Source organism: Aythya fuligula, chromosome 10 (assembly GCF_009819795.1).
Source record: "Aythya fuligula isolate bAytFul2 chromosome 10, bAytFul2.pri, whole genome shotgun sequence".
Lineage (NCBI taxonomy): Eukaryota > Metazoa > Chordata > Aves > Anseriformes > Anatidae > Aythya > Aythya fuligula.
The window spans coordinates 8,673,026-8,696,847 of NC_045568.1; the positions used below are offsets into that span (position 1 = coordinate 8,673,026).

General features: G+C 48.9%; 2 protein-coding genes across 5 annotated transcripts in view; one reads left to right on the forward strand and one right to left on the reverse strand.

Annotated features, from left to right (window-relative positions):
- Positions 1-15: 15 nt before the first annotated feature.
- C10H3orf18 (chromosome 10 C3orf18 homolog) lies at positions 16-11,566 on the reverse strand. 3 transcript variants are annotated; one of them, XM_032194119.1, is made up of 5 exons: positions 11,546-11,566; positions 8,702-9,108; positions 7,266-7,291; positions 5,478-5,607; positions 16-3,064 (listed from the first exon to the last, which is right to left on the reverse strand). In XM_032194119.1, the coding sequence occupies exons 2-5, from the start codon at positions 8,933-8,935 to the stop codon at positions 2,984-2,986; spliced, it is 471 nt and encodes a 156-aa protein (XP_032050010.1). In that variant the 5' UTR covers positions 8,936-9,108; positions 11,546-11,566; the 3' UTR covers positions 16-2,983. The 3 variants fall into 3 exon arrangements, with proteins under 3 accessions (XP_032050010.1, XP_032050012.1, XP_032050011.1); XM_032194121.1 differs by having other exon boundaries at positions 8,702-9,104; positions 11,546-11,560; XM_032194120.1 differs by lacking the exon at positions 11,546-11,566 and adding an exon at positions 11,310-11,414 and having other exon boundaries at positions 8,702-9,104.
- A 160-nt stretch (positions 11,567-11,726) lies between these two features.
- The window catches only part of HEMK1 (HemK methyltransferase family member 1), a 32,035-nt gene continuing 19,939 nt past the window's right edge, over positions 11,727-23,822 (forward strand). The window contains exons 1-4 of one of the 2 annotated variants that reach the window (XM_032194061.1): positions 11,727-11,768; positions 12,759-13,198; positions 13,672-13,763; positions 14,571-14,664. In XM_032194061.1, coding sequence (XP_032049952.1) covers positions 12,944-13,198; positions 13,672-13,763; positions 14,571-14,664 — 441 coding nt within the window. In that variant the 5' untranslated portion in view covers positions 11,727-11,768; positions 12,759-12,943. Of the gene's footprint in view, positions 11,769-12,108; positions 12,332-12,758; positions 13,199-13,671; positions 13,764-14,570; positions 14,665-23,822 lie in introns of those variants that run through there. The other variant, XM_032194060.1, reaches the window with a different exon arrangement.

Here is a 23,822-nt window from a genome sequence, read left to right on the forward strand (position 1 = left end):
ATTTCATGTAAATACTTTAATTATATTTAAATGCTTAAGACACAGAAACACTTGAATTAAATTACATCATAATGCTTCTGCTAAGTTGTACATATACGTCCAAGAACTGTGAGTGAAGGTGCTATTGAACTAAAAGAATACTCCAGTACAAGCCCAGCAAACACCCGTAACATTCTTTTAGTCTTATTGTCTGTACTTTTTTAATCTAAGGGCAGTCATCACAGGACAAAGCCTACCATTGCAGGAAGAATGGTTGAAGAGAATTCCTCTGCAGGTGTGTTTGTTATATGAGAGATCTCAGCATTAACGTGGAACAAGGTGCCTGTTTTTATACCCGAGCTGGCAGATGCACTGCTTGGCAGCTGCCTGTGCAATACATGGAGTGGTCTGAGGCAACAGCCAGCTTATGGTTGCCTTTTATAGAGTGTAAAATGACAATAACAACAAAGTTCAAGTACTAAGAGTTCTTGGGGTTGAATGCTAGCAGCTTAGGGCATGCACCATTGCCACTGCTTGTGTCCTCATCCTGCTGCAAAGCACAGGAGCATGACGGGCAATGATGTGCCAGCTGCTGAAGGGAAAAATCTGACATCTCTGTGGCTGGCTGTCCTCAGGGAGCACGCGGAGGAGATAAAGAGACGGTAAGTTGAGGCAGGGGTGGGCTGGGGGTTGCTTTTTTTAGCTGGTCATGTAAGCATAACCTCTGGGAAGACCCACAGATGGTGGCCTCCAAATTCTAAGGACCTACACCAGGTAACACCAAGTATTTGTATCCACACCCCCTTCCAACCGTCTCCCTGGAGAGCAAACCTCAGCAAGCTGGGAATGCCTCCTGCCGTATCTACCAGTTATAAAGGATGGGCCATTTTCTACACGTGCTGACACTCCTAGCCTTACTACACTTTCAGAACTCTCTGGTTTTAAAAAGGAAGGGGGATACTGAAAGAATAAAACAACTCAGTCCTGCAAAAATGCCATGAGGGAAGCTGTGTAGTGAAGGCAGAGCTGGTGAGAAACTGTTCACTGCGGCAGGGGTCAGTGGCATGTACACGGGAAAGTGTTTGCATCTGTGAATAGCAAAAGAAAATCACAGTGGGAAGCAAAAAAACAAGATCCGGGAGAACAAAAGCTAGCTAGCAGGCCCAAACTTGCAACAAAGCACATGATACCTGAATTGCCACTCAGTGAAATACTTCCTTGCATAAAGCTCACCTTTAGATCTGCATTCAAATTTTGGCTGGCCCTCATTCCCTTTTAACTGGTGCTGTGGATGGAATAGGATTTGACAAATTCACGTGCTGCAGAAAAATCAGTAGGCAAGTAGTATACAGCCGGGGACTGATGCTTGCACACCACTACCACAGCAGTGAGACAGTTTGATTTGTGCGTTCACCTCCAGGGATCTAAAGCCACCACCCAACCAGGAGTGAGGGTCGATCCCTGGCAGCAGGTTAGCAAAAAGGAGCACCCTTTCCCCCCTTTCCCCCAGATCATGATGTCTGAACGGGGTGGACAGACGCACATCCCTTCTTTTGATTTTCCCTGCAGTTTCATGGCTGAGGAATGGGGCAGGGAGGATGGGGCACCTGCCTGGTGCTGTGGTTGTACTGGACCCTCCTCTTGTCCTTTCTGCCATGCTCTTGGTTTGCAGTGTGAGAGCCCAGCCTGGACCCTGCCACCAGCCCCTGGCCACTGTGCTGGCCAGCAGCACTCTAGGCTGGTGGCCACCAGAGGCTCTGAGGAGGACAGCCCTCATGCTGCACTGCAGCATGCCAAGGTGCCCAGAGACCCCTTCACACTCTTCTCTCCTGCAGCCCTGAAGGATGTGCAGGCAGCAGGGGGCTTCAGGGTTACAGGGGAACTGCTGGCTTACCTGCCCAGACCCACCTTCTGCACTAGCAGGTAACACGAGCAAAGGCTAACACAAAACTCTGTTTTCTTCAGCAGGGAGAAGACTGCAGGTCCTAGCAGGTAAGGAAGCAACCAGATGTTCAGCCACCTCCAGGCACACCTGTTGTAATGTGGAGCCAATACCTGTTAATCCTCATTCAAAAGGAAAAAAAAATCAAGGCTTAATCTTCTCTCTGCACTGTAAAAACTTCCCTGAGCTGAAGCCCAGGGGATAGGTGGTAGCAGAGCCCCAGTTCTCTTCAGTGCCCAACTCCTCTCTCTGGCTCAGGTACTGGTGTTCCCAGGTCAGTGGCAGGGAGTCGTGTAGCTAGATGTGACAGCTCTGCCTCTAGCTGTGTGAAATCCCCTCTCTACATATGGCAGCCCTGATTTGGGATATTCACAGATCATCTCCTCAGTTAAGAAGTTACCAGCCAAATGTTCACCATTTCACTTGTTAGAGTTAGTGAATTCCCCGTGCTGCAACATCAGCCCAGGCTCACATTTATCAGCATCACCCGTGCCACAATGGGATAAGCCCCTGGTATGCGTTTTCCCTTGTGTGCCCCAGATCACCGCTCAGCTAGGAGAGTCAGCTTTCCCAGCTCAAAGAGGCTTTGCCACCGGTCAGCCCTCCAGGATCTGCCAAAGCTGCACAGGGAGGCTCATTCACCACTTTCCCGGCGATCTGGTGGCACAAAGCCAACAGGGAAGCCGTGTGAAACATGCACCTCTCCTCTCTCCCTGACCCAGAGCGCTCACACGTGTGCTCCGGTAAGTTACGCTACAACGAAGTGGGCACTGATCCTAAGCATGCGGCCTGGTAGATGGTGTCAGCACCAGCCCAGAACCCAGAGCATGGCAGCTCAGAACCCTTCAGTACTAATGGACACATCAAAAAATGCTACTGCCATCACAAAGGGTTTTCTTCCCAAAGTGACGACTGTTCCCAGTGCTTGTGCCCATCTGTGCCGCACACCAGCAGAGTGACCAGCTGGGCTCCGGGACTCAGCCACGCTCGTGAGAAGTCAGTGGTTTGTTGGCTCCATCCTCCCCAGTCTCGGCACAATCCCAGAGCAGGGGCAGGTATTGTTCATGCATTGATGGCATTGGCAACGTCTGTGAACACAAGACGGCTGGGTCTTTGGAGGGCTCCTTGATTCGTCAGCAGAATCTGCATTGAAGCAGTGAAAGATGAGACCCAGCAAGTCTGCTTTTTCTGGACCCTGGGCACAGACTGCACAGTATCTTAACTACATTCAGCCTCTTACTAAGGGAAGCAAAGCTGGTAGAAGGGCTGGAAGGCATGTCCTGTGAGGACACCTGGCTTGTCTGGTTTGGGGAAAAAGAGGCCAGGGGCGACCTCACGTCTCTCTGCAGCTCCCTGGGGAGGGGAGATGCAGGGGCAGGCGCTGGTCTCTTCCCCCCCAGTAACGGATGTCAGGACGCGTGGGAATGGCACAAAGCTGCAGCAGGGGAGGCTCAGACTGGTTATTAGGGAACATTTCTTTATTGTGAGGGTGGCCAAACACTGGGACAGGCTTCCTGGAGAGATGCTGGATGCCCCGTGGCTGTCAGTGCTCAAGAGGCATTGGATAATGCCCTCACTAATACGCTTTAATTTTTGGTTAGATCTGAAGCGCTCAGGAAATTGGACTCAATCTTTGTAGGTCTCTTCCAAGTGAACTATTCTGTTCTGTTCTATTCTATTCTACTCAAGGTGGGGCTGATAGACTAACATGATACTACCAAGGCTGCAACAGAAAAATACAACAAGCCACAGAGCAAGTCAGCACAACCATGCCAATTTAAAATCCCCACATCATTGGATTACAGAGTGTAGCTTGTCCAAGACTCCACAGATTTGCCATGTGTAACTCACTGTTTTATATACTCAAGGCAGCATAAAAAGGCTTGAAAGCTCAAGAAGGCCTGGAAACATGCCACAATCTGATCTTTGGCTGCTGGCTTAGACTCCCTCTCATGTTCCATAAAATCTTTAAACTCGCGTACTTTCCAAGCAGAGGTGTCTGTGCATTAGCAAGCTCTGGAGAGATCTAAGGTATCCTGCTGGTCAGTCACTATGTAGAAAGGATGCACTTTTACTGTGCTAAGTTTAACTCTGGCCTTGTCATTTCCCCTCTTTATTACCTGAAGGGAAGTACTCAGTGTGCACTGGTAGAGGGCTCTGATGTATGTGCTGCTCAGAGAACAAGATCCTTTGCTTTTATTCAGCATTATTTCTCTACTTTCCCAAACCAGTGTATAGAATATGCTGATTATCATCCATATTCCAACACATCTGCTGTGTGCTCTTTGTCAGGCTGGGAAGCATCCTTCAAGGTAAATATTTTATAATTGCAGTTGTATTTATTTTCTTCCTTTCTGCCCACACCAAGCTTGCTACAGGTTATCTGAAGGTATAAAGTGTATGGAAACCAAGACATGTTTGGGAGAATTCATGTTCCTAGAGCTGGAAAAGCAATGGCAATATAGAACAGCTAGAAAGGAATTCAAGAAAGGAGAGATGTCTACTCTAAGGGGAGGTTGCATCACGGGCTAAGAGACGTACCTGTTCCAACCATCCTTGCTGGCTCTGTATTACAGAAAGGCTTTTTGTGTGCAATAGTGGTGACAAAGGAAACAAAGAACACTATGAAACAGGCTGCAATGGTGAGAAGCCCTTCTTCCCTATTTCTCCTTCCTCTTGGTACAATGGGGAAGGTGACAGCCTCTTGACAAAGACCTATCTGGACCATTAACCAAGAACAACTGGCATCGAGCTCTCTCCTAACTCACAAACGTAGGAAGCCACTGGTCTCTGCCGACTTTATCATTTCTCATCACACTCCATGCCTTTGAACACTCAGAAGTGGTCAAAGCCAAGCCTTCCTCTCTTTTCCCCAAATTCAAATAGAGAACTCTCCTCCCTTTTCTCTTTTTGAGCCATGCCTGCTCTGTGCCCAGCCAGGTTGGCCTGGAGGTGCTGACAAGATCAGATGTGCCAAGCCACAGCAACGCACAGGCTTTCTGCCTGCCTTTCTCAGGGCTTGCAACACAGTTCAGTGTTAACAACTACAGGCTTTCCCTTCACAAGACCTTGTTTCACACTCATAGCTTTAGGCAAAACAGATGCCTTAAAATTGGGTGGAAATGTTTTTATGTTTAGGGACAGGATGAGGGAGCCTTAGCACCTTGTGAGCATTGAAGCTCCTTCTCCCAGAAAACAGCATTGATCCTACCATTCCCCTGTGGTGCCCTAGGTGGTAAACTGTAATAAACTCACCCTTAATTGCTGAAATTGCCCTGTTCTCTCTCATAGCTGAGTAGTGACAGCATTTACCCTCCCCAGGCTTTGTCCTAGTTGCCTTACTCTTCCTAAGCACTAAGGATGTTCCTAAACACCCTAAGCTCTCCAAAATGCTCAAGATGACTGTTTCCAGGGCTGGCTGAGATGGGGAAAGCCCTCACAGAGTCTCGTATGGTTTCCTTACAGTACAACCCTACAAAAACTTCTTAGCCCTGTAACAAAAGCAGTGCAGGTGCCACTGGCTGTGATAACAGACTGGCTGGCCACTGCTGCCTACCTTGCTCTGTGATGCCTGGGAAGATGCTGCATCTCGCCCATGTTCAAGCAGCTCCTGCTCCAGTTCATCCTGCTCTTCGGTGGGATCAAAGTTGTACATTGGCATGAGCTGGTGCCGTAGCTTCTCCAACCTGCCGCAGGAGGGAAGGCAAAGGGTTGGAAAAAAAAATAATAATCAAAAGACAGAAGGACAGACGCTCAGGCTGCCTTCCCTGCTCCACAGATAAAGCCTTCTGCATACTGTTTCTCATTCTGTATGTGGATTCAGCTCTTGTTGCTGCTTTCTGGATAATGGTCACGTCCCTGTCCTGTGGGGAGGAGGATAAGAACCTACTGCACTACAACTGGAAGATGCCCCGAGTGCAGATCCAGGGATTAATTGCCTTCACTAATCTATGTTGGCAGGCATTATGCAGGCAGGAATCAAACGGGGATTTTAAGTACCTGCAGACCTAATAAAGCTCAGAACAAGCGTCATTTCATGGGAAAAACAAGAGGGTGGAATATACTGACTGGGCATTTTGCAACTCCTCCCCCTGCCCCTCTGCCATGACAGCCAGTCCTGCCACGTCACAGTATGCCTGCCAGCACGAGCCTGCTTTTAGCTCCAGCGGCCTAAGAGCAGTATTTCAACTATATTTGTCAAACCATATACTTGACTGGAAGTATATAATAATAAATAGAAAATAATAAACAGAAATATAATAGAAAATAGGAAAGAGAGACTCGTGGGAGGCTGATGCATGTGGACAGGTTGTTCTTACTCTTGTATTGTTGCTTCAAGTGACAGAGCTATAAAGCATTACCACAAAGGGTCTCCCTAAATAGCAGGTAGGTTAGCGATGGAGGATGGATGGGTGGCCATGCTCCTGTGAAAACACTTAGGCTGTAGCTGAGTTTTGGGGGTTGGGGAAAGGAAAAACCCAAGCTCTTACTGGCAGTGTCACCACAAATATCTATTTTGGCAAATGTTAGGATGACACATTCCCTCCCTGCCTCTGTACAGGTTTGCCAACACAGCCATTATCTCCAGCAGCACTGTTTACAGGCCAAGCTTTAGCTTCTCTTGTGGCAGTACCCAGATCTGGGCTGCATGGGTAGGCTTGGAAATTTCATAGTGGGCAGCAGCACTTCTTGAACATCTGTGGCCCTGCCACAAGGAATCAGACAGGGATCACCACAGCTAACAGATCTTCAGTGCCTCTGCTGTCAGAGATGGAAAAATCGAGAAGTGCATCTCCCTGCATGCTGCTGTCTTCTCCACTTTCAGATGGGAGCTTAACAAGGAAATTAAGACACTAAGTCTCAGGCTAGAAAGCTGCATCTCTGCACTATGCTGCTGGCATTGTTGTGACTGCAGCTAAAGAGGCACTTGTAAGGCCACTGTCATTGGCTTGGGCTATTGGAAAGCACAGAGATCTGGGAACAGTTGAAATGTGAGACCCATGCCTCTCACATCAGTTTCCAGCTTCTTTATACACTCCTGATCCTTTCCTCTTTTTTAGTGCATTTCACAGATGAAGCATGAAGAGCTTACAGGATCCCCAACCTCCTCCTGCTCAACAATGTTGTCCTTCCCAAAGCTGCAAAGGAGCCTTGGAAGCTCTGCTGTTAGAAGGCAGAGTGCAGAGTCCCTGCTTCTGCCTCATTCACATGCAGCTGGCTGCCCATATGCTTGCTCTCAGACAGCCGTTCCTTATACTCTCCCCATCTTCTGCTCTCTACTTCCTAGCCCTACCTGGATTTTGAAACACTGAATTCCCTTCAGGTACCAAGAGAAGTTACTCACCTCTTCCTCTTCCTGATATACAGAACCTGAAGGAGAAAGAAAACCATCATTACAACAGTCCTAGTGGGATGGAAATCAGCTATGGCGAGATAATTTTGGTACAGGGCACATAGAAAGGAGGTGTAGCAAGTCCGATGTCACTGTGCACCAAAACAGAGGGAAGGGAGAAGTGACAGCTGAAACTGACATTTCATATACATCAGTGTAAGCTTGGCAGCACATCCAGCCTGACACTGAGTGCTCGAGTGGCCTTTTGTTAGGTGTGTTAGTAGTAGTCAAGAGTATTAGGTGTATATTAAGTGTAGCTTAGCACGTTTCTGGTGGCTGCAGGCTATATGTTGCAATTTAAGAGTGAATGAAGAACCTTCCATTTGTGGTTTTCATCTGCAGAGTCCTACAGCACAGAAGCATCGTTACCCCCTCCCCAGTACAAAGGGAAGAAGCAAAGAGGGCATGCTCAGTGACTTGCCTCATGTCAGCCAGTAAGAGTGGCTGGGCTGGGAGGAAAGCGAGGCTTTTGGCCTCCAGAGCCTTGTTCTGAGAACTACGAACGCTGGCTGTTGCTCTCGGGAACTTATCACCGTTTCCAGGATAATGTTTCCAGGTTCTCTTTAGGGGCTTTTGGAGAAACTCCTCCTTGGGCCCGCAATGAAATTTTGCAGTAGTCCCTTTCCATAGGCTCCTCTGCTGGTTGTATTAGTGAAGCTCTTCCTCATACGAGGAATGGGAGCTTGCTGCTACCTTCGTTCTCTGTTGGCAGGTAAACGATCTGGTTATATATTGAAAGAAAACTGCAGCACGTGCATTGTCTCTGTCAGGCCCAGAACTAGTTTCTGAAAGCTTCTACCTAAAGCACTGATGGCAACATTAGTTACATGCAGCAAATCCTGGAGGACTCTGCTCATACCCAGCAAATAGAACCTCAGAAATGCGGTCTAGAATGAGACAAGTTAAAACGAATTTAGGCTGCCTTAATTCATAAAGCCATGTCCACAGAGGAGATTAATGTGGTTCAACAGTCTGCTTTACAAGTTAAGTTGGGTGGACTTCCTTGTGTTGACAAGGTTTAAATCAATGCAGCTGTTGCAGTTAACAAGTCAGAACGGACTGACTTGTTTGTCAGTCTGCTGCTGCTTTGTGTTCTTTTAATTGAACTTCCTCTTGCTATTAAAAATAAATACCGATGCTATATATGGATTCCTCTAGGCCTGCTGAGCAGCCAGCTCGGACTAGACCCCAGGGAGACTGCAGAAGTATTGGAGCACTGGATTAAGGCCTTAAAAAGAAAAGGATCTTGGGAACTATCAGTTCCCACCAGTTCTGGATGAGCCTTTAATATAACACACAGACGTTATTCAACCCAAATCAGTCCTAGAGCCCCTTTGATACCCCCAACCCTCGACAGACAGAGAAATATTTAGCAGGGTCTCTCTTACCATAGCTACAGCCAACCCAATCACAGTAATGATCCCAAAGGACAGCAGCATTGTGCTCATGCCAGGTCCACTGCTGGCCACATCTGGGATTTTGGTGCTGTTGAAACTAGCAGTCTCAGGGCTTACGGTAGCTGTTTCTGGTACAGTCACATCCAGAGTTGTTCCTGGGTCTGGCTTGGCCGTTGTGGTGGCGCTGTGATACAAGTCAGGTACAGAGGGTGAGCTGTAACTCATCCTGCCAGCTCCTGGTAGCTTCTTTTACCAAGCTGTTGTCTCCAGCCACTCAAAAGACAGGTTCCAGCTACAGTAGTGGAGAGCTGCTCCTCATTTCAAGGACCCTCAAGCGAGACCTATCCTGGAGCATCATCGCTGATGGCTTTTCTTCATGGAACCACACTGGTTTCTGCCTTGGAAAGGAAGAGAGCAGACACATAGTGCAAACAGAGACAGACACCTTTCCCAAAGCCTCCCAACTAACTAGCACAAGTTTTGAGAGCAGCTCAGAGATGCCCACTCAAAATAAGGAAAAAAAATCAACAAACAAACCATTTTCCCCCTGAGAGAGTCTTCAAAGTCCTGCCTGATTCAGCTGAAGTCAGTGATATGCTCTCCCCTCACTACTTCAGCTCAGCTCCTTGCAGGCACTTGGCAGATCTGTGTGGGACCAGCCTCAGAGCCTTTGTCTGCCTTTGTCTGCTCCTGGCTGAGCCAGGTGGCCTCCATCCATACCAGAAAAACAGCATCTTCCTGCTTCTCTTCTGTCTCTTGCTTTCAGTTTACAGAAAGTTACAGAGATCCCCTCAAGTTTACCAGTGAGCACGGATCCAGTAAAACAGCAATCAGTTCTGAGGCATCCATAATTTGGGGTGTTTTTCTATTGAATCTGAAGCAGGGCTGCCCTGTTGCAATAGTCACTGCTGACTGGCAAATCCCTGCCCTGTCCATCCACCCACTGTCCCTCAGCCCACGGACCCTGGAAGGCAGCTTCCTTAAAGCAGTGGGTTGCACTGGTGCCCCCATCTGCTGATAGAGATGGTATTTCTCAAGTCCCCTGTGAAAGCACCCACTCAGGCTTAGTCATGCACTGCTAATTATTGGTATTAATTCTAAAATAGGTCCCATTTGGGATTGCAGTTGTGAAATCTGACAGATCTATTCATGCTGAAAACATGAAAGGCTTTAATTGTTTTCATGCTTCTATTGTGGAAATGATCAGGAGTTGCAAAACACCATGGGATGATCCTATGGGAAGTATCTGCATAACTTTGTTTATAAAAATCACTGCATAGAGCACTAGTTCAGCAATTGCCTCAGTGAAAACACAGCTACCTCTGGAGCAGAGTAATACTGATCCCAAGAACTACAGTAGCAGTCCTCTGATAATTTCTCTGTACTTCAGCAGACGTTACATCTCTGAGCTGGAATGCAACCAGGACATAGGGGTTAATGAGCTCTGAATAGAAAAAGATGTGCTTGCAAAGAGAAATGAGCCATTGTTCAGCTCTACTGTTCTATTCTGGGCAAGGTTATTGCGCAGTTCCCATTACTGTGATGCCTTGCTGCTGTCTGTAACTGCGTTAAGCAGCGTGATTAACATCTGTCACTAACAACTGAAGCAGAGAAATCACACCAGGCAAACAGCTCCAGGCCTCCCTGTGGTCTGCCAGCAGCCCGCCTAGCCATCACAGCACTTGTCCTGCATCTCCCCGAGCATGCAGACCTCTCACCACACATGCAGACCCGGTCTCACAGTTCCCAGTGACCAACTTGGTGAAGCAGGAGCTGTCGGAAGATTTTGAAGTGCCTGGGAGAGTTGTGGAACATGTCAAACTCCTGTGAGTGTCTAGAGAAACATGAAAGTACATGGCACTTTTGGCCTGCATCACGCTGAGACACGGGTTCCCTGTGGCTGAATGGCAAAGCGTCCTCCACTGACCACCAAACCGGACAGCACCTGGATTCCAGCACTGACTGCAGTGGAGCTCAGGGGTGGGGGACACCCGGGCCCAGAGGTGACAAATCTGAACGCCGAGTGCCACAGCAGCCATGGCCCAGCAGGGGAAGGGAGGGAACTGTTGCGCAGGTATGGGGTGGAGAGAGGGGCTGCTCAGAGAGAACCGTCGATTTCTGCTATTCAGAGAAACCCTCCACAACGATCCTTGATGTTTTATAAAGCCACAAGCAAGGAAACAAAAATTGGAAAAGGAACCGAAGTGAAAGCAGTGGAGCAGGCCTCAGGGCTGCTCAGAGCACAGATCCCAAAGAGCTGCTGACTTCTGGAAGCGAAACGGACCGGCCTCCGCCTCAATTCAGCATCACTTCTGGAAAACCACTTGGCTGGTGATGCTGATTTCAAGCCTTGGGGTAAGGCCCCCTTACAGAGGGGCCAGACCTGGTGCTGCTGTGCTCCGAAAACAAGTTGGGTTAAAACTAGCTGCAAATCTGCTCGGAGGGGGCTGGGGGGGAGGATTTGTGCCCTCAGCACCCTGCCCGTGCACGGTGCCGGCTGAAGGCTTCCCAGCAGGGCTCGGACACCCGCTCGAGGCTGTTTCAGCCCCCAGCCCCTCCTGGCCCACACTGCGCCTCCCCCCCCCCCCCCCCCCCCCACCTTCCTCTCCCCGTTCTCATCCTGGCGCCGGGAGCCTCGTCCCGCGGGCTGGGCACTGCTCCCACGGCTGCTCTCCGGGGCCCGGCCACGGCTCCCACGCCTCCTCCACGGCTCCCGGGAGCTCCAGCGGCCGCTCCTCGGCTCCGGGGGCTGCGGAGAAGGAGGGCACCGGGCGCGGAGCCGCGGCCCTCAGCGCCCCTCACGGCCCGGCCGGTCCCTCCCCCCCCCCCACTTACTGAGCGCTGCCCGCGGGGCGCCGCCGCCGCTGGGGCCGGGCCGGGGCCGCGCTGCCCGCAGGAGTGCGGGGGGGGGGCCGCGCCCGCTAAGCCCCGCCCCTCCGCTCCAAGTCGCAACGCGATTGGCCGGCGGCCTCAAGGCTCGGCTCGCGGTTGGATGGCGCGGTGTCAATCACGCGCGCGGCGGCTGAGGCGGCCGGTCTGCCGCTGAGGGGCCGCTGAGGTAACGGCGGGGGGGGCGCGGCGGAGCCCTATAAAGAACGGGGCCGGGGACCCCCTGCTGCCGCCCGGTTCCCGTCAGGAGCGCGGCTCTGCCCCGCAGCACGGGCAGGGCAGGCCCCGGGCTGCCCCCCGGGGAGCTCGGTGCCGGCTGTGGCCCGGTTGGGGGCTGAGCCAGCCCGCGCCATGCTCGGCCGGGGGCCGCTGTGGGCGCGCTGAGGCGGGAGCAGGAGCTGGAGCTGAGGGGACCCGCGGGGCTGTGGGGCAGCAGGGTCACAGCGGGAAGATGGGCCGGCTGCTGTTAAAAGGCAGCTTCAAGTGCGGTGTTTAGCTCGTGTTTTATAAAGTTTGGTCTCCTGGTGTCTCAGTGGTTGTCATCTTTTTGCGTGTTTATGTGTTTTTTTCCTCTCTGGCCATGCTTCTTGAAGAGGCTGACTGCCCTTTGGCTGGGTTTGCCGTCCTGGCTTTCAAGTGTTTCTCATCCCTCTGATTGCACCTTGTGGGGTTTTCTCCTTCCCTTGCTCTGTACCCCCCTCGGATGGAAACAACGTGGAAAAAACACGACCCGTGAGCTCAGAGTCTTCTGTGAGAAGCTTGGGGGCTTTGAACAGGAGAGGAAGAAAAGAGCTGGGAGAGACTGGAGGCCTCTGTGCAGGGCGCTGGGTGACCTGTCCTGGGGATGCAGCTGAGGGGCATGCCTGTGGCTTGCTGTAGGCACGCTTGCTGCTGCCTTGCCACAGGCACAGACTGGCTTCTTGTAGCTCTGGCCTGTGGGGATGGGCAGATGCTCTAGGAAAGGGGTTCCCGTGGCACAGCTGTTCAGCTGCCACCTGAGGTTGTTTGGGGGTGATCCTTTGCTTCTCTTAGGGTGTGAGTAGCTGCTTTTGTACCTGCTGGTGGGAGTCAGGCAAGCAGTCTGTGTTCTGTCAGAAGGGAACCTGTGACTTTTTGCTACCCTGAGGACTCAGGCCAGACTTCTCTGTCCTCTTTCTAGGCAAGCAAATCTGCAAGCCAGGGCCCTTTTCACTGTGCCCTGAGGAGAATCCATTGACTGTGACCAGCTGATGCGTAGCCGTGGGGGCTTGTGCAACACCAGGTGTCCTGTGAGTCTCATCAGTGATCAGATCAGCAAATAGAAAGGAGGAACCCAGGTGGAAGTCAGGAGCTGACTTTGCAAGAATGAGGTGCCTCACCCAGCCACTGCTCAGGAGGTTCTTGGGTCTTTTGCCTCAGTGTGTGCCAGCGGGATTGAGTCAAAGTCCTGTCCTTGGCCCCAAGCAGTCATCTTTGAGGCAGAGCTGCAGTGCAAGACCTGGGCTGGTGACTGCCATTGATGTGGTCGGCTACTGGCAGAAGGTGTTTGAGACAAACGGGATCCCTGAGGCACGAGAATCCAGCGAATACATCGTGTCATTTGTCCTGGGAGCAAAAACAGTTAAGTAATGGAAAAGGGTTAAGGTCTGTGCGGGCTCTTGCCTTATTGTTTTGATCAAATCCCTTGCCCTTCTTTTTATCTCACAAATAGGAGGTGGAACAACTTTTTCCTCCTTCAGATGGCAGTGCGGGGTATAGTTTATTAATGCCAATCAAGTAGTTGGGATCTCCTAAATGCTTTCTTTGTAGGGAATGAAATGTAACCCATTGCACATACACTAGCATTGTGCTCTGACTTCTTTGGTGGAATGAATCTTAATTTTGCCTGTACTTCTAACCCCAAAAAGTAGCAAAACAGTGTACAGGTTTGTTTTTAAACATACAGGTAGGCTTTCCTTGGTTGTTCCGGGTTTCCAAGAGTCCCAGCCATGTGTGCTTGGCAGTGTGCTGGGTCTGCCTGGAAGATGCCATTGCATCAATGCAGACAATGCCTAAGCTGTACAAATGGGCTGGTTTTAAAGTGCTGTCTTCAGTTTCAGAGCTTGAACTCCGAAAAACTCCGTACTCCACTTACAGCAGTGCAGCAGGAGCAGATCCAGCAGCTGTGTCACAGGCGACTAGAAAGGTAGGGGAATCCTCTTGCCTCTGTTCCTTTGGAGAGTTTCCCTCAGGCTTAATGCAGCCAGAAGAATGGTAGCAGAGGGAGGGCTGAAGACCACCAGCAGCTGACAGGTCATGTTACAGCTAGTGTTGCATCAGTTTCTCATGGTAACTCAAGTGATAGGCATTTGCTGTTGCTGTCAGGTAGCAAGTCACCTGTGCTGGGTTAGGGTTAGGGTCATCTGTCCTGTGTGGGAGCACAGAGTGTTTAAGAGATGTTACAGAGGAGCAGGAAACTGGCAATACTGACTCTGATGCCGGTACGTTTTCATTAAGCCCTTCTGTGCTTACAGAATTTAACCGTGGCTTTCTCAGTCTCTCCTTGTATGTCAGGTGCTCCAATCCCTTAATCATCTTAATGGCTCTTTGCTGGACTTGCTCCAGTGCATCCATGTCTGTCCTCTGCTGGGAGCCCAGCACTGGACAGGACTCCAGCTGGCTGGGAGTGACTTTCCCTTTGTAAACCCATGCTGTCCTTAACGTGTTTGGAAACGATCTCCAGGATTATTTGCTCCATGAGCTTCCCCATCATCGAGGTGAGGCCAACTAGCCTGTAGTTCCCCAGGTCTGCTGCAAACTGATCTGTGGAAATGGAGCTCCTACAACTCCCTTAGAGAGAGGGCGTGTACATGTTGTACATGCAGTTGAGAGCCTCAGGGCTGTCTAGATACCCACTCTCAGAGGGGTTACTGATGAGGTAAGCACAGTACTGAGAACTTTTCTGTGTTACAGAGCATAGTTGTAAAGTTTTGTTTGCTTTTGCCTGCCACAGAATGCCAGTGCAGTATGTGCTTGGTGAGTGGGACTTCCAGGACCTGACTCTGAAGATGAAACCCCCAGTATTTATTCCTCGGCCTGAGACAGAGGTATGAAAGTAGGGAACATAGGGGGGACTTGAATCTGGGCGCCTTGTTGCTACAGATGTGCTTGGTGGGGTTACATTGTGATGAAGAGGTCAGATCGCTTCTAAAACAGGGGCATCCTAAGCTTGTGACCTAGAACTTTTGCCATCTGGCTCAGAGCAAGAGATGTTGCAAGCTAGCATATCCCTTGATTACATCCATTGATGGAAGGACTTGGCTTGCTTTCCTTATTTCTGCTATGGGAATGACTCCTAGAAGTTCAAGAACTTGCCTACTATATCTCAGTGGCTTAGTACTTCGATATGAGGTCAAGAATCTCAAAGTTGTCCAAAGTTTGTTAGCGAGATCCTGCAGAAGCAGAGGGGTACTACTGGAAAAAGATATTGGGCTCCAGAGGGCCAACTTGTCCACATGCAGATTAAGATGGTACAGGCTGGTAGGAAACGGACCTGCTGCTTGTCTGATGATTCCCCAGTGGTTTCTGGACAAGCACTGGGTGTTGAGCTGTAGTTTCCTTTCCTAGGCTGGCACACGGTAAGTTCTGACCTGGGCTGGAGTTAAATGTGAACGTCAATTGTAAAAACACAAAGGATATGATATGATCAAGTTAAAACTTCCTTTTACCCGGTGTCCTTGCTGCTAGGGAAAAGCATAGGAAGTACATGGTGACATATTCCCAGATATTAGCCTAGCTTTCAGCCCATGAACATCCTAGTGACAAAGTCTTTATTTACTACTCCTCAAGAGTTCTTGGTTCTTTTTTGTTGTTTGCTCCTTTTTTTTTCGTTTTGTTCTGAGAATTGGTTTTAATTTTGCAGTGCATGCTAACTTTTGGAGATGGAGTAATTTCCATAGTCTGTGCAATTAGGAGTCCCAGAAGCTTAAGGCTGTGTCAGTTTAATTGTCATTTCTCTGATTGTTTGACTGCTGTTTGGTGACTGGTGCAATGTACTGGTGCCTAGGGGACAGTGCAGTAAAAAGAAAGCTGTGTTGGGTGTGTTAAACACAGAACAACCAGGTGGTCAAAGGAGGTGATTCTTCCCCTGTATTTAGGGTTGGTGTGGCCTCACCTTGCAAACGGTGCTGGGCTTTGCGATGTAAAAGGGATGTTAAGGTGCATGAAAGCATCCAGAGGAGGCAGCAAAGCTGGTAGAAGGGCTGGAGGGCATGTGCTGTGAGGAGAGGCTGGGGACACTCTGGTTGTCTGGTTTGGGGAAAAGGAGGCCGGGGGTGACCTCATGGCTCTCTGCAGCTCCCTGAGGAGGGGAAATGCAGAGGCATGCACCGGTCTCTTCCCCATGTCAGGACGCGTGGGAATGGCACAAAGCTGCAGCAGGGGAGGCTCAGGCTGGTCATTAGGAAAAATTCTTTATCATGAGTGCGACCAAACACTGGGACAGGCTTCCTGGAGAGATGCTGGATGCCCCGTGGCTGTCAGTGCTCAAGAGGCATTTGGTTAACGCCCTCAGTAATGTGCTTTCACTTTGGGTTAGCCCTGAAGTGCTCACACACGTGGCCTTGATGATCCGTGTAGGACCCTTCCAACTGAACTATTGTATTCTTAAATTAAAAACAGTAAGGGATCATTCAGACAGAATGTCCTCTACTGACAATGTCAGAGGAGATGCCAAGGACTGAGTGGACTTTGGAGACGTGAGGCCCCCAGTCTGCTTTTTCTGGGGAAGCAGAAAGAAGTATTGAGGAAGTTTGAAGAAAGGAGCTGCTCACTAAAGAGATGATGCAGTCTGCAGGGTCCTTCAACTGACACCTCTAGTGATATAAAAGTAAAAGGCAAAGAAAACCAGTGCTCTGTTATGCTCATTGAGGAAGAGGTTGCTACTGAAATCTGTGAGTGGGTTCCAGCCAAAACCACTGAAATCCGGTCATCTATACCACTGAAATCCTGTCGTCAGCCTGTGGAAGGCTATTCGGAACCTGAGTCTTGGTTTGGTGTGGGGTGCCAGCAGCATCTCACTGAGAAGCTGCTGGGCCCCGAATCGTGGTAGTGACACCTTGTGCCCGGAGGAGGTGTGAGCTCTCTGTGGTGGGGTTTGGTCACTGTGCTGATGATGTTTGGAGCTAGGGCTTTGAGGAGCGCTTGCTGGTCGGAGCCCAAGGTGGTTGCTGTTGTTCTTACTGACAGTATTTCTACTCCGGTTGATTCAGGAGTGCGTTTCCAGCTTCTAGCTCCCCGTTCATTCCTGATTGCAATGTGAGCACTAAAAGCAAAGAGAACTTGCATGTTGTGCAAGTCAAACCATCTGCTGACAAGGCTTCCTCTGGTGCTGTGCTTTAATTCTCGCTACACAGGGCCAGGCTTCAAACAAAGGCTTATTGTGTACCATGGAAGCCAGGGTTACTAATGCCTGTGAACATGGCTAACATTGCTCACATGTGGGATTTTGGTAGAAGCATCTCTGCTGGCACAAACTGAAATGCAGCTCTGCAACACGCTGCGTCTGAAACCACTTAATGTACCCCGGGGCGAACATCCAGCGTAAACAGCTTAACCCAAACCTTGTGTTTGTGGGCAAACTTTATCTGATGTGTCATGATACTTACCATGAAGGCGCGTTTTTAGCTCATTTATTATGAAAGGCCGGAAGCATATGATGATAGCTCAGGAATGAAGCTTCACTGTGCATTGTACTTGACAAACAGAGTAGTTCTGCCTCAGCAAACCGTCTCAGCAGGCAAGACACTGGAAGCGGGAGGTTAGCAGATGTAGTACACCTTGGCCTTTTTCACGGGGAGCAGAGGAGGGCTGCTTGGTTGGGAAGAAATTAGCCATGTAGCAAGAGAGAAGGAATGGGGAAAAAAAGCCAGGGAAAAAAAGGTGAAAGAAGAGCTCGTCTAGAGCAAAACAGAGGTGAAAGGGGTGAGAGCTAGGAAGGGCTGGAACAAGCAGCCCTGCAGTCTAGGCCTGTGAGCCCAGGCCAGAATGGCTGCAGGTCCTGCATCTGGTGGCTTCTCTTCTGCTGCACTCCCAGCGAATTCCTGCTCCTGTTTTCCTTTCAGATGATGTAGCGCATCAGGAAAGAGTCACCTGGTCTTGAGACCTGTGAAGTAGATAAGGTACCCTGCATTAGGATTCCAGCAGGCTTTTGAGCAAATGGCCAAATGCATTTGGGTTCCTGCATTGCTGTAGTGCTTTTGCTTTGGCTACTTGTGCCCTTCTTCTGGTGTCCGAGGACCCTTTCATGAAAGCACAGGTGGTTGAGGCTGGCAGCAGTCTCTGGAGATCCTCCAGTCTATTGTATGCGTAAAGCAATGGGGCAGGGTCTTAAGTTCCACTGGAATGTTTTAAACTTTCCAGGTGGTACAGAGGTAACCAAAATCAGCCACTCTTAAACTAAGCCACAAACTTTTCTGAAAGGATGGTGTGAAGTAATGGAGGTGTGAATTCAAGAGACGACCACTCTCACACCGGCTGCCTGCAGTTCCTAGTGCTTTTAACAGGGTTAGGGAAACTCACTGTGCAAGTTCACAGGCAGGATGATTCCCTGATGTAGCACCATGCAGGTGAACGGTCTTATTCCAACAGAACTGTTAAATTCAGACTTCTAGGTAGCATTAGGAACATTTTATATGCTGCTAGTGCCCCAGATGCTTTGGCACGTGCCTTCTCAGCAGCCCAACCTTGGCTGCATTCCTTCTTACACTGATGAAAAATACATCCCACCTAACCTTTTCTTAGGGCCGCTTTTCTACTGACACAGTTCATCAAGTTTCTGAAGCTTTTGTCGCATTTCCTGTGAACATCAGTGAATTCCTCTGTGGAGAGATGTGTTGTGCACTGGTGCCAAAAAAAAAAAAAGATCTCAATTTCCCAGACTTACGTGGAAGGCACAATCACTGGCATTTGTCAGAGCTGGAGCTGAGGGATGTAGAAAGTTCTGTTGGTTTGAGAGAGGGCTGCAGAGTTGTTTGCTTGTTTGTTTTTTCCACTGTGTTGTTTAATCTAAAAGTAGATGTGGATGCAGCTGATGAAGCCTGCTTATGATTGTACAAGGGAAAGGAGTAGAAAAAGGATCAGACTTCTGTTTTTTTCTGGACTTAATCATCATGGAGGTATGGTGAAGAATTCTGTGCTCTGCTCCATATTTCATGGGTGTGTTTTGCTTTAGGGACATACCTGTGATGTCTTCAATGGCGTTAAGTAATGTCTGCAGCTGGCGATCGCAAAGCTGTTACACTGATCTTCATCCTATTTAGGAAAAAATATTCACAGCACAGCAAACCCTGGGGCTTGGGATGAGTCGTTGTCACCACACAGGGAGCGTTCTTGTGATCTGGTGTTGGGGAGTTTTCTTGGACAGGAGGAGCATGGGGCCAAGATCCAGCTATCCAGCAGCACCTGGCGGGACACTGCTTTAGACATGTGGTGCTTCCAGGAACCGTGTACTGTGCATAACCGGTTGCACAAAATGGAGCTGGTGTCCAGATCCTTGCCCTCTGCTGCGTTGGTCATCTCTGACTCAGAGCTTTGTGTGGTTCTTTGGGTTGGGGTTTGCTTGTGCTTTGTTTAGTAAGAGTAATTTTTCCAGATTTCCCTGGACTTTAAAACTGTAATAGAAATATCTCCTCTGCAAAATAACAAAGTAAGTTTCATCTGCTGCTTTCTTTCTATTTGAGATTTGTTTGCAGCATTCTTAGGGCCTCTAGTGCTGAAACTCTTAATCAAACAATAACAGTAAGTAATGCGTGTTCTTTAGGAAACAGCTCATTACCAACATTGATATCTCAGGTTCAAGTTGCTTATCTGTGACTGCACACACAAGCCACATGGCACATCTTGTCCTTGGCTGAGTAACTGTAGCTCCCTACGTTGACTTTTCCAGTGCAGGTACACAAGCAGCTGCAACATTTGCCTTCGAGTTACATTTTTGTAGCTTCTACAAATGCTCCTGTCTGCTAATTCGAAGACTAAAAGGATGAGGAGGCATCTTTCTCATGCATTTTTTATTCTGTGGTTAAAACAGAAGGGTTCTGGCTCTTGCTATGAGCTCCTAGGCGTATGGATAATGCTATGAAGGCAAATGCAGTACGGCACAAACCACCACCATTGTTTCTCTGGACAAAGAGACACAAGCAGAGAGAGAGGCTCGGTTGTCTGCTTTAATTTTGCCCTGTGTGGAATTTGCCCCTTTGCAGTCTGTTTAGCTCTCTCTCTGGTAGTTGAGCCCTCTGCCACTTGCTCCCCTGGGGATATCTTTTTCAGCACATGTGGCTCTATTCCGTGGGAATTGGGGTGGGGATGGGACAGGGAGCCCAGAGTGCAAAACTAGTAGGTCTGTTGAAGAGCGGGATGACAAAGCTGCGAGGCTTGGGGGAGAGTTGTTGCACTGTCCCCAGGCTCACCTTCCTCCAGCTACCCAGCCCTCTGTGAGCAGAGCTTTGGGCTCGCTGCTGCCAGCGCTGGGGGTTTGCAGGGGTGTGTGGAGCCCAGTGTGTGCCGTCTCCCAAGGCCACCAGTGATGACTGCAGGGGACTCTTGGGGTAACTTCCGTGGTGCACCCAGAGTCACCGGAGCCAGGCTTTTGCTGTGTGTGTGTTCAGGACAAAGTTTCTGGTTGTGCTCCGTCTCGCGAGTTACCTTGGTTATGCACTTATTGTTGTAGTGTCAAGGGATCCACGTGTCAGTGCTGTTCAGTCACTGTTAATGCAGAAGAAAGCCCTTTTTCCAAAGCGACGCCTTCTAAAATTCAGGCCAAATTACTGTCACAGCAGCCTTGTGGATAAGAGAAAAATAGGACAAAGAAGAGAACTCAGTGAGCTGTGGATAGATGAGTCCTTTTTTTTTTTTTTTTTAAATCCAAGTAAATAACAGCTAAATCAGTCCTCACCATGACTTCATTAAGGAAAGGTTTATTTTGGTCCAGGATTTCTCCCAAGGAAGTTGTTTGGGGTATGCGGCTTATCTGCTTTATTACCCCTAGAGGGCACTCCAGGCTTAGGCTCACAGCATTCCTGTCGGTTCTATGTCCTGTACGTTATTGGAGGGTGATTTCTGGTGCCTCCTGATCCCCTCCTCTCTCAGATGTTTTTTTTTTTTTAAAGCAAATGAAAGCTTATTCATTGCGTGAAACAGAAATGGTCTCCTTTTATCCCCTGCCACTACTGTGTGGGTAGAGTCAGGCTCTTGAACGTTGTGGTGGTTTATTTGCTGGGAGGAGAACTCCCGTTGTGCTTGCGAGGCTTGTCACTGCCCTGCCACCCCTTCTGCCCCTCAGGCCACCCGGGAGTCCCCTGGTGACACCTCCTTGACCCGCTGTGATCTCAGCATGAGCTCAGACCACGCAGATTTTTCCATTCTGGTTTTGTTGTGGTGACTGCTGTGAGAACAGTGTGTTGCCCTGCAAAGGGAAGGGGGAAAGCATGCTGTAGGGTGCAGAGGTGTGATCAGCCTGGTTGACATCCTGGGGACAGAAATGCCGAGTCTGTTCCATGCTGAATGCTTTTCTTGGTAATCATGCAAAACTGTGGCTTCAGCCTCCTGTCAGATCACGGAAGGTCATATTAAAAACATGAAAAAAGGCTTACTGGGTCAGATTATACTGGTCTGTTTAAACGAATATACCGTGTCTCACTGGGCGTTGTAGCAGATGGTAGGAACAAAATTATAAGGAAAAAAATAACCAGGCGGAAAAGGATCCCCCCTCCTTTTGAGAGGCAGCAGTGAAGGGCTGTTCTCAGCCAAAGCTGGATTTGGGGCCGTTCTGCTTCATAATCACTAATGGATCTGTCCTCCATTAGTTTGTTTAATCCTCTTTTGAGTCTGTCTGTCTCTGTAGCCTCCACGACATCGTTAGACAGTGAATCTTTGCAATTTGGTACTGTAAATGGGAAAAGTGTTTTCTTTGTTTTAGACGCTGCCTGCTCTTTTAACAGTAAAGAGCTTTGAACTATGTAACACGTGCAATTTTTAGTCTTGTCATGTCTTAATCCTTTTTCCACCCGTGATTTTTAAATTTTTAACTTGCTTCTCAAGATAGTTTCCTTTGTGCCAGCATGCTCAGCACACTGAAACCTCTGCTGTTTACCTGCCTCGGTCAGCTGAGCAGCAGGCGTTGTGCTGGGGTGTTCTGTGAAAGCACTTGAAGCAAAGGTTTGCTCAGAGAAACCTTTCATGAAGTTGAACCTGACTTCTAGCTAAGCATAATCATTAACCTTTCAAGAAGGTCAAGCATACAGAGAGGGGAGGATTTTTGCTTCCTGACATCTATCTGCAAATACACCGATCCCCCAGCGGGGGGCTTCCACCAGGTCTACGCGTCAAAGCAGTGCGCACGTCAGCTGGTTTAATCAGTGCTACAGGAAGCTTCTGATGCAGAAGCACCTTTCATTTCCCTAATTTCAGTGCCACAGATGGTTCTGTTTCAGAAAGTTCAAAAGGTCACAGGGTCTTGTGAGTACAGCCATGGGTCAGGAGACTGGTGGGAGTTTTGGGGAGGGGGATGTTTTCATGGTTTTGCCTCTGACCAGTGTTCTCTTCAAAGGAAAGCCACTTCTCGCTGTATCTCTGGCTTCACAGTTTGGGAAATGAAAAGGATGATAGTGTCCTCATACATGATTTAGGGTCCTTTCCTGAAATATCATTAGACTCCTAGAAGGTGTATTAAACAGAAATGCAATAGAGCATTATTTAATGGATCAAAAATTAAATGCCATCTATCAAAACATAGCTGTAAACAAACATGCTGAAGTTGTAGCATTTCTCTTGTGGCCTCCTGGAGAGCAGATTTTGCCCACAGGTAATATTTTATCAGTATGTTTGAGGGAAAACAATATCTTCTGAAAAAGTGGACTGTGGCCCAGAGGCCGAGGAATGGGAATTACAAAGGCAGCCTGTTATTGTTGTAAAGTAGTCAGAACTGCCCTTTGAGCTATCATCATAGCAGCTCATATACAAAGAGAGAAATAATGCAGCCTGTGCCTTGTGGCAGAGGGGCTTCATCTGGCAGAAGAGCCTGGAGAAAGATGTGGGGAGGTACTGGGGAATGGCTCACCATCAGCATCCATTTCCAGCAGGCTGCCCAGCAGGCTGATGTGATCCTCGCGTGTGTTACTGGGGGACTGCCAAGTACAAGCAACAGGGTTAAATAATCTCTGCAATCTGCAATAAAGGAATAGCTGATGAAATAATACATCCAGTTATCTTACTGACTGGTTGAGAAAGAAGTGGAAAACTAGGTCAGGAGAAGAAACAGAAGGTGGATTGGCAACTGAAAAAAATCTGCCTTGTGAAAGACTGCAGCTCATCAACAATAAGCTCAAGGGTTAATTACATGGCAAAGAGAGCAGAAATTTGTTAGCAGAAGTCTCATCAGTTTCACAGACAAGTGTATAAGAAGCACTATAAATGCTAAGAGAAGAAAAGGTGTATGTTGTTAACGGAGGGTATAATTATCTCCTAAGCCAGCATAGCTGGTACCTCTCTTGCTGGCTTCTTTAAAATCAGGACAAGATGTTTTGTCATGGCAGATTTCTTCTCGTTCAAACGGAAGTGTAGAAAGAAACAGTTGTTCCTGGCTTAACTGGCCAAGAGGGACTATGGCAGTAGCTTCTCCTGGGTTCCTGTGCAAGACAAAAAGGCTGTGACAGTGCAGAGTATTGCCTCTAAGCTAGTGAGTTCCACAGCAGACTCAGAAATGTAAATACAAAGCTAAAATCCTTGGGGAAAAGCAACAGCTTTTTTATCTTTCCCCCTCTAACTTATGCACAAACCTGTTCCTCAGGTGAACTCACACAGGCTTTGCTACCACATTCTCACAGATGTGTGCTGTTAAGGCCTTGATCGCCCTGACAGAGCTCCCCAAAGTCTTCAGCTTTCTGATCTATCTGTTCTGATTGAGAAAGGGCCTCGGTTCCCAAGGGTTTCAGCTGAGAAGCTCATCAGTGGTTAGAGCAAGATCTAGGACTAGAACTGGAAAAACAAACTCAGGAATGGCTGGAACAGGACGGCTGGGACTCGAGAGGTTTCCCACATGGACAAAGAAAAAAATCCATTTGGCTCCCCCCTAGACCCTGCCGTGCCTTTCTGACACCCACATAAATGGGATTTCAAAGCTAGGGACAGCAAGCTGGACCCGAGCATCTGTCCAGATGCTGTGTCTGTCAGCAGTCACTGCCAGTAACTGCAGGGAAAGAAAACATCTCAG

What these genes read in the sequence shown, in the direction of transcription:
- C10H3orf18 (XM_032194119.1), bottom strand. Translation starts at nt 8,935, where the DNA reads ATGAGTTACAGCTCACCCTCTGTACCTGACTTGTATCACAGCGCCACC. An exon ending in TTGGGTTGGCTGTAGCTATG is followed by an intron (nt 7,292 to 8,701) that starts GTAAGAGAGACC and finishes TTTCTCCTTCAG; the next exon opens with GTTCTGTATATCAGGAAGAG. An exon ending in TATATCAGGAAGAGGAAGAG is followed by an intron (nt 5,608 to 7,265) that starts GTGAGTAACTTC and finishes CTCCTGCGGCAG; the next exon opens with GTTGGAGAAGCTACGGCACC.